The 9,585-nt window shown below is 31.3% G+C and overlaps 1 protein-coding gene across 1 annotated transcript; it reads left to right on the top strand.

Annotated features, from left to right (window-relative positions):
- Positions 1 to 257: 257 nt before the first annotated feature.
- LOC140062792 (cannabinoid receptor 1-like) lies at positions 258 to 2,148 on the top strand. Its single transcript, XM_072109123.1, has one exon. The coding sequence runs from the start codon at positions 259 to 261 to the stop codon at positions 1,174 to 1,176; it is 918 nt and encodes a 305-aa protein (XP_071965224.1). The 5' UTR covers position 258; the 3' UTR covers positions 1,177 to 2,148.
- Positions 2,149 to 9,585: the final 7,437 nt, after the last annotated feature.

The following is a 9,585-nucleotide window of genomic DNA, read 5'->3' as shown; positions in this document are numbered from 1 at the left end:
TTATAATCCAAATCAAGTTGAAATGTGAACTATGCATGATCGTATTTCATAAAACCATGGAATTCGTTAAAAATGATTTGTTTCTTCACTTACGCCCTTATATGGATGAGTTTGTTTGTTCTTTCTGGTGGTTTATCTGTAATTGGTTACTTGTTTAAAAATTTATTTATAACTTCCTTCAATTTTGAAATAAAAAAGCAAGTGAATGATGTTGTGCATATCAGTATAATTGTTTACTTGTAATAGTAAAGTGTAAAGATGAATAACTCCGAAGCAAATACATTTACCGGCGCAATTTACAATGCTTCTGCTGTTGTTCTTGTCATCAGACTGTTAATAAGTACTGTTGGTGTTATTGCGAATTTAGTAGTCATTGTTGTGTTTCTACACAACAAAAGTTATAAGAAGAATGTTCCAATAAAGCTGTTAATTCACCAGTCCGTCATTGATATGGTATGTTCTTTGCTGTTTACTTTAGCTTTATTTAAATTGAAGTTTGAGTGTCTTATCAGGATATTGGGCTGGTATGTAGCAGTTACATCTTCATACAATCTCGTTGTGATAACAATTGAGCGATATTTTGCTGTATTTTTTCCCGTCATTTACCGCCAAAGAAAATTAAAGAAAACATTGCTACTATATTGTATTGTTTCCTACCTACCTGGATGTATTCTGGTGGTGTCCAATGTAATAGCATATAAGCACAAAGAATTTTTTTGTAATTCGGACAGGAAAAATATCAATGAAATAGTGTCGTCATTAGTCTGCTGGATCATACCAATTACTATCATGACCTACTGTTATGGACACATTCTATGGAAACTGTATAAGAAGTCCGTAGTTCGTGCTTCAAGGGATAGGCAAAGCTTTGGTAGTCGATTGAAAAATAATAATATTTTATCAACTTTACTGATGGTTACTTCTGTGTATTTCGTAACAGTTTCACCACTCTACACCTGTTTTTTAATTGATAGCCTATGCTCAATGTGCCTCGAACCTATTCTGTATTCTATAACATCTGTATTTCTTGCTTTGAATTTTACAATAAATCCATTTATCTACGGAATGGCTTTCAAGGAATTTCAGCAAGGATTTTTAAAGTTGAAAAAACGTGTCATTCCTAACTTTACATGCAAAGCGAGAAACACTATTCAAGCTCAAAATAATGCTGAATAAATGGTTGCGAACCGGATAAGGATAACAACGGTTGGATCAATACAGTCTTACTAGACCCACTGATTGTAACAATATAGGGAGATGATAGTATAAATGGCGACCAAAAGAATTGGATACAATAATATTCTTTGCAAACATTGTAATAATTAACTATGGTTTAATACTTCTTAATGAACACGTATTATAGGAATCCGGGACGATTCGGCCCAGGATGATTCGGCCCACTTTTGGTGGGATGGTTCGTCCGACTTTAGACTAAATTCATTATTCATTTTTGTTGGTATTTATCCAATTTTTAAAAGTATTTTACTTATAATATTGTTATGTTGATGTAATATATGAAATAATTACTAAAAAAACGTTATATTCAATTTATTACTTCGAAAACTTTGTTTATTTCGTGCATTAGCCAAGCGGCCAACAGAGGGCGTAACTTGTTTACATTGTTCGCGTGACTGAAAAATGATCATTTTCGGAAATTTTTTCAAAATGTTTGCTTTATTGCATCTTAATCCCTAGTAGTACTACATGATAGTCTCTCTGAAAATAAAGTTTGTGGAAAAAAAAGTTTGTTTTATGCTTATAAAAATGCATATCAAAGCCGATAAAGGTAAGTGTGCCGAATCGTCTCAGGGCCGAATCGTCCCGGGCCAAATAGTCCCGGGTCGAATCGTCCCAGGGCCGAATCGTCCCGCTACCGTATTATAGCGCACTGGTTAATATTTTTATCAGACAGCGTAAACGATTATATAGTTCTAGAATAAAAACATGTTCTAATTTTATAGTGGTTACATAGTTTTAGGTAAGAACAATGTTTATCGTCATTCTTTATCGTTTATTCTTTAGTAGGCTATAAACTATAGGCTATAGAGATGGTGAAGCTTTAAACAAATATTTATTTTAAATTAGTTTACTAAAGGTTGTGTGGCTTAATTATATAATATATATTTACCAGGATAATTGATGATTACAACTTGTGCATAGATTGCTATAATTTTTGGAAACTATATTCTGTAACGCTTATTTTATTATATCGTAATAAATCATTGAGTGTTAATAATATAATCTTTGAAGCTCAATTTTGTTATTTTGTGTTTTTGTAGTTATATATATTCAACAGCACTTATATCGAATTCGATATTCTAAGGTTAGGCCTACTAAACAGTTTCCACTATTCGTAATTTTGGATTAAAGAAATCAATCAATAACCAATATAGAGGCGAGGGCGTTATAGAATGCATGCTAAAATTACAGTTGACAACTGTAACACTTATCTGGTAAAACCTGGTCTTCACGCTGCATCCGATGTCAATACTTAATAAGAAACAAAAACTATATATTTTGAATGAAGCCAAATTTCATCAGCCAATCTTATTCCCGTGTTTACAACTTTATTTGTATCAAATTAAATTATAAACACCCAACACACACACCAGGAAGCATAATAAAAATAATTCCAGTACATACATATTTTGAAGATATTAAATTGAAATGAGAAAAGTAGTAACTGCACCTAAAATTATTGTCCATATATATTTGTAGACTTAGTTTTGTAGGCCTAGCTGGTAAACATCTGTAACGTACGAACATCATACGCTAGCTAATAGACCTAGTCTGACGTTGTATAGTTGCTGCATTAATTGTCTTTCTGTTTTTGCCAGAATCCGTTGATACAACTCACTGAAAAGTTAGAAATCTTCTATTTGTTTTGGCCTCAGGAGCGATCGAAAAGTGGGTGAATTACAGAAAATATCAATCCGCGCGCAATGCATGTTGTGATTTATAGCGGGCGCTTAAATTATTAGAATCGACTTATTTTTCACATTTTTAACCGTTTAAAGACGGAAGAAGTTAACTCATTTGGGATCATATATATATTTTTTTATTTTTACATTAAATGTAGTTTGTGATCTTAGGCTAAATTAGATCTTAAAAATTGGACTTAAATAATAAAAAGAATGAACAATATAGGCCTATTTTGGCTGAAACAAAATCAGCCTTATCTTATTACCTGTTTACAACTTAATTTATATCGAATTAAATGATAAACTACAAAACATCTGGATTCAAGAAAAAACAACACCCCACCCACACACAAGGAAGCATTACGTGGTAAAGCCGTATTATTATACCACTTACTGTATCTGGTAAACTCGAAACCTTCTTCACGCTCTGCATCCGATTTCATTACTTAATAGACAAAAATGACCAATATATTTTGCATAAAACGAAATTTCATCAGCCCTATCTTCTGGATAAAAGGGAAATAAAAAAAACACCCCGCCCACACACAAGGAAGCATAATAAAAAGGAATTCAAGTGCATAGGCCTATACATTTTCAGGATATTCAATTGAAATGACTTCACCTAAAATGATTGTTCATAATATTATATAATTTTGATCCATTACACCGAACACACGATTTGAACAGTGAAATCAAACACCATAGAACACACGTTGTAAGGCCAGACAAAGTTTAACAGAAGCATAATAATTATTTGAACCGTACAGCCCCCACTTTAGTTTTCAAGAGTGTTTATATAAACTAATTAATTTAATAAATAATAAATTTATTTAATCATTTTATTTCTATAAGGTATGTTATCTAGTATTATGCATGATTCTTTGATAGGCAATTGGAAGTTAAAAACAGTAAAAATAATTTTAATTCACACACAAAAAAAATGTAAACTTTAAATAACTTTTAAATCTGAAATATTGTTTCTACTTCGAAAAAATCATTCAAAGATACATATACAAATTAGACATATTATGGGCTTTTAAAATTCATATCAAATACAATTAAACATCAATAAACACACTTACAAGGTTTGGTGAACATAAAGTTGATTAGAATTTGACTGCTTTGTATGAATTCGTCGAAGCCAAACCCGCAAATCAAAGTATGTTACGATAGCCTATACTGGCAAGTGTCTATCTGGTATATTTAATACTCTAAGGCTAAGAATTTTCATAATTCGTCCTAATGTTTCTTATTTTACTGAACCAAGATAGGGTGCCACACAATGCATGAGACCAGAAGACAGAATATCTTTGTAAACTTGAGCTTTGGTCTGTTCATGCGTCCATCCTATTCATCAACCAAATACATTTACATTTCTATTGCGTAAATTGCGCTGCATCACACTTTATTTTTTTTATTTGTAAATATGTTTTGATATAGCCTTTTATTCAAAAACATTGAAGAATGTTTCAAACTGCTCTAGATAAAAGTATACAATCAACTGAATTCAACCAGACTGACTAAACATTACACACTTCGGAACATTAATGTACTGAAAAAGTTCAGTTCAGCTCCCTCTATAGTTTTATATTATTACTATTGCTTGTAGGCGTCTGGATACAGACCAAAATGGTTCGGAGACATATGTCGTCATTACTCGCTATAGTGTATAATATAATTGCATCCATAGTTCTTCGTATGGCAGAACTGACACTTCAGATAAATGCCACTACCCACTAAAAAAGGCGGAGTCTAAGTGTCGATACATGTCTTGCGGTTCAACACGATCTGCAAGGTGCACGTTCAGATGTAAACAGCCAATAATATTTAATTAATTGTTTCCGAACGGAAAATAAACAACGTTATTATATCATTTGCAATTACAATAACATTATTCAACATTTTTATTTAAGAAAGAAATTTTAATTTATTTTCTTCTTATATTAAAAATATAGCCTAACGTGACAAGATACGTATCAACTTGGTATCGTATAATACAGAAGTGAGTTATTTAATCTTATTATAAACTACTTATGATGAAGCGTATTGATTGATATGTATCAATTCAACATACTAATTAAAACAGTTCAAACAAACTTCATAAAAAGGCAAAGCCTGTAATTCTCAACAATTGAAAAAGGAAAAAAGCGTAGGCCTACATAGGGCTATAGAATAATACTTTATAAATCTTGTTCGGGATATTATTTAAAAACAATTAAGGAACATTAACCTAATTCATGGTCGCACCTAAATTTGACATGCATGTCAAATCAAACTTAGATGCGACCATGGATTACGGTACTGAATCAGCATTTTTATTTCAATGTCCATTCATGGAGAAATATTCCACTTAGGCTATATCATAGTCCAATTGAAATAGATTAACAATTTTAAAATAAACTGTCGTTCCAGTTGAGAAAAAAATTTCGAGTTGTTATGTTTTTAACGTTTATGATATATATTTCTCATAGAGTTCCTCATCTTTATCGTTTCAAATTAATTAATTAAATTTTAGTATATCACCGGTCGGTTTAGAATTAATGTTCTATGCCTGATGTGCTTATAAATCTACTTATATATATTTATACTGGAAGATTTACTATTATTTGTTTTGAAGGATTGTCAGCAAAAATAATGTTAGGGGTTAGTTCATTACTGGTAGGTCTATTGACATCAAAATGATCGCGATAGCCCAATATATAAGAAAAAAAACCTTAAAAAGTGACATGTTTTATTAAACGGCAGTTGAAATGACCCATTAAGTCCTTTATCATTCAATTTATCTTGAGTTCACATCGGCAGAAAGTTTTCAATGAGTCATTCCCGGCTAGTGAAGAAAATTACACCTTATCATCGGGGAATTGCTTATCAGTACTAAACATAAAGCTCTAACTAACAGCAATCTATATCAATCTCCTAGACGAATACAAAAAAAAAAGAGAGCGAGAGAGAGAGAAAAAAGAAGAAAATCACTTTGTTGTCAATGGTCGCCTGTGACTGTTTGAGTATAAATAGCATCATGGACAGTCTTCATGGACTTGTAATAAATACTTTTATTAAAGTGTATGTAAAGAATATGCAAATGTGTTAAAGAATAGCCCAATTTAGCAATTTCCATGAGTATTATTACAAATTATCCTGCCTGCTTCAATAGTAAACACAATCACGTCAAAGTTTGGCCTTTACCGTACCACGGCAATTATTTATAGGCCTAAGTGTGCATTAGTTATTTCCATCATAATCTAAAAATCCGCCCTTTGTGTAAATGAAAAACAAAACTAAAAACGGATATCTGACAATTATTTTACTTGCTGCTGCGAATTATTATTTGAGGGAATAATAATCATAATGTTTATGAATAGAGATTGTAACTTCTCGTAAGGTTTTTGTATAATTGCTCCTCCGAAACGTAGGTTGAAAGCGTCTACAATATCGTTCCTGTTTTTATTTATTGCATTTTCTATTTGCTTTTCGTACTGTAATCTTCCATTGTTTGCATCCTATTTTCCATTTGCAGTCTTCTTTTGCTTTGTTTGTAGTTTCAATGGCAAATGCAGTTTGCCTGAGCTCCTGATGTCATGCTTGCACAAAAACAACAATGCACTACCAAAGTAGCTCGCGTCGAATGTTCTTTTGTAGACGTTTAGGCCCAGCTTAGTTGGGCTTAGTTTTGTAAGCTTACAACAAATAATGCGTACAGGGGTAAGATATTGGTAATTCTAGTCCAATAGGTTGGCCTGGCTTGTCACGTTGCTGGATTTTATGTTTAATCTGGTTTTACTTGCCTATGTAAAGCACCTAGAGGGATCAGTGATCCATTAGGCGCTATATATATACTGTTTATTATTATTATTAGTATTGTTCACATCGAATATTGTGTGAATTTGTACTTCGACTGTTTCGAAGTTATTTTAAGGAATTTGGCAAAATAGATCCATAGTTTAAGCTACATTCTTCTCCTGTTCCTGTTACCTTTTTGTTCTGTTACTCACGCATGCTCATTTCGTTATGATTTCGTGAACCATAATACTGTTACTATGCAGTTATCTCTTATTAAACGTCAATGAAAGTGAAATAGATTCAATATTGTACACCATGCTATTTATATCATACTGTTTAATAGTTTCTATCATTTTAACTAATATAATAATGATAATTATTTGGTCACTTAAGTTCATAAATAATTTCAAAACTATTAAAGTAGTTAAGTTTTTTAAGTAGTTATTAGCTAATCAGTCAGTCAATGATTTTATGACAAATTTCCTTTCTACCCAATTCAAGTCAGGTATGTAATGTTGAAAGAAGAAGATTAAATGAGCTGAAAAGGAATGAAGCAACTTTACATCGAAAGTTGATGTAAAGAACATAGTTTGGTTGATTTGTAATTTTCATTTTATACATGGTAAAAATATTGGTTGCCACTGACGAGCTAGAATCAAAGACGCATAGCGAAAGTGATTTGACAAATCACAGCAACAATTTTGATGATCCGTTGCATGTGATTGGTCAAAGTAAACTTGAATTTATTAAGTCATGACTATAGGCCTATTTTTTTCTCCAAAAACTAAACCAATAATAATGATTACTGGTTGTTTCTCCATGTTTTATTCTAACCGTTGTGGTATATTGTGCGGCTTAATACCACTTTATACGAACGGTTAATGTTCTGTAGTTGGCCCTGTTACTTGTATAATGTGTATCTGTATAATGTGTATCCACGTCACGTGCATTGACATCACACACATATATATATATATATATCACACACATATATATATATATATAAATTTGATCTCTGGTGCGCGTGCGTACAACTGAGGACTAGTGCTGTTCCGCCGTACCACGCCGAGAATGTTAAAGAGTCGCTATCCAATCGTGTTCGAACAATACCATGAAAGCCCCAGTGGTCTATGGTTAGGACATCTGCATATCAAGCAGGCGGTCCGAGTTCGAGTCTCGGTTGGGGTGACTTTTTCTTATTCTCACAGATTTCCTCATCTTTATCGTTTCAAATTAATTAATTAAATTTCAGTATATCACCGGGCGGTTTAGAATTAATGTTTTTTGCCTGATTTGTTTATATATATATATATATATATAAACTAAGTATTGGTATTAATATATATATTACTACTTAAAACCACAAAACTTTTTGGACTTAACATTAGGAACATACTCCCAGATCGGTAAAATTATTCCATTAACTACCAAAATTTAAGTTTCAATATTAACCACCATTTAAGCTGTTTTTTAGTCTCATTCCAAAATTTTTTATATCTCTACCAAGCTACCTTCTTTGTTTTCCACTCTTATTCAGACTCCACCCTGGCTCCCTTTGTTATAATTATTTCTTTTATTCCTGTCCACCCAGGCAGCACTTGCCAGCTTTATACTCTGACGTTATCCAAATTCCTTCACTTGCACTGATGAAGGGCTAGTGTTTTCTGGCTGTTCTCGTTTTAAATAATGTACCAAGTCCTGTACACTGTATGTACAAGACCAACGAATCTACGTCCCATCTGACAGGCAATGAGAGTGCATCAGTTGATATAGTACATTAAGGCTCGAATCTCACACCAGTCTAATTACCTTATCATTACACCATCACTCTCCGCCGGGCTGTACAACACCCGACGTCACAAACGTAGACTACATTGTACTGACGTTGGTCATTGAATTTTGTTTTATTAAATAGTAATTAAAATAACAGCAACTTGGTGCGTGGGTTTAAAATAATACGACATTAATCAATTTCCTTAAATATTCTGAAAGCATCAAAAAGAAAATTAAACAAACACGATTTTCGTACAGTGTGTGTCTGATCTAGCACCTACACAGCAAAATTTGAAATTCTAAGCAAGAAAAAAAAATCTTGTTTTAAGAAAAAATTCTTAAAATAAGTATTTTTTTTCTTGTCAAGATTTAAAATTACTTAAAACAAGAAATAATTTTCTAGAAAAGACACATTTTCTTAAATTAAGTTTTGCAATATTCTTGAAAATGCTTATTACAAGAAATATTTTACTTAAAATAAGAAGTCAATATCATTCTCTTCTTATTAAGAATAGTTTTGCTTAAAACAAGATTTGAAAATACTTAATTTGAAAAGTATTTTACTTAAAATAAGAAATCTATATTATATTTATCCCTATCAAGAATAATTTTTCTTAAATCAAGATTGATGAATTATAAAAATTACTTAAAACAATAAATATTTTTCTAGGTAAGACAAAGTTTCTTAAATTAGGTTTCGCAATAGTCTTGAAAATACTTGTTTTGAGAAATATTTTACTTAAAATAAGAAGTCAATTTCACACTACCCTTATCAAGATTATTTTTACTTGAATCAAGATTCGCAATATTCTTGAAAATGCTTATTACAAGAAATATTTTACTTAAAATAAGAAGTCAATATCATTCTCTTCTTATTAAGAATAGTTTTGCTTAAAACAAGATTTGAAAATACTTAATTTGAAAAGTATTTTACTTAAAATAAGAAATCAATATTATATTTATCCCTATCAAGAATAATTTTTCTTAAATCAAGATTGATGAATTCTAAAAATTACTTAAAACAATAAATATTTTTCTAGGTAAGACAAAGTTTCTTAAATTAGGTTTCGCAATATTCTTAAAAATACTTATTTTGAGAAATGTTTTACTT

Source organism: Antedon mediterranea, chromosome 11 (assembly GCF_964355755.1).
Source record: "Antedon mediterranea chromosome 11, ecAntMedi1.1, whole genome shotgun sequence".
NCBI lineage: Eukaryota > Metazoa > Echinodermata > Crinoidea > Comatulida > Antedonidae > Antedon > Antedon mediterranea.
The sequence above is the reverse complement of the archived record's forward strand: the minus strand, read 5'-3'. Positions and strand labels throughout refer to the sequence as shown.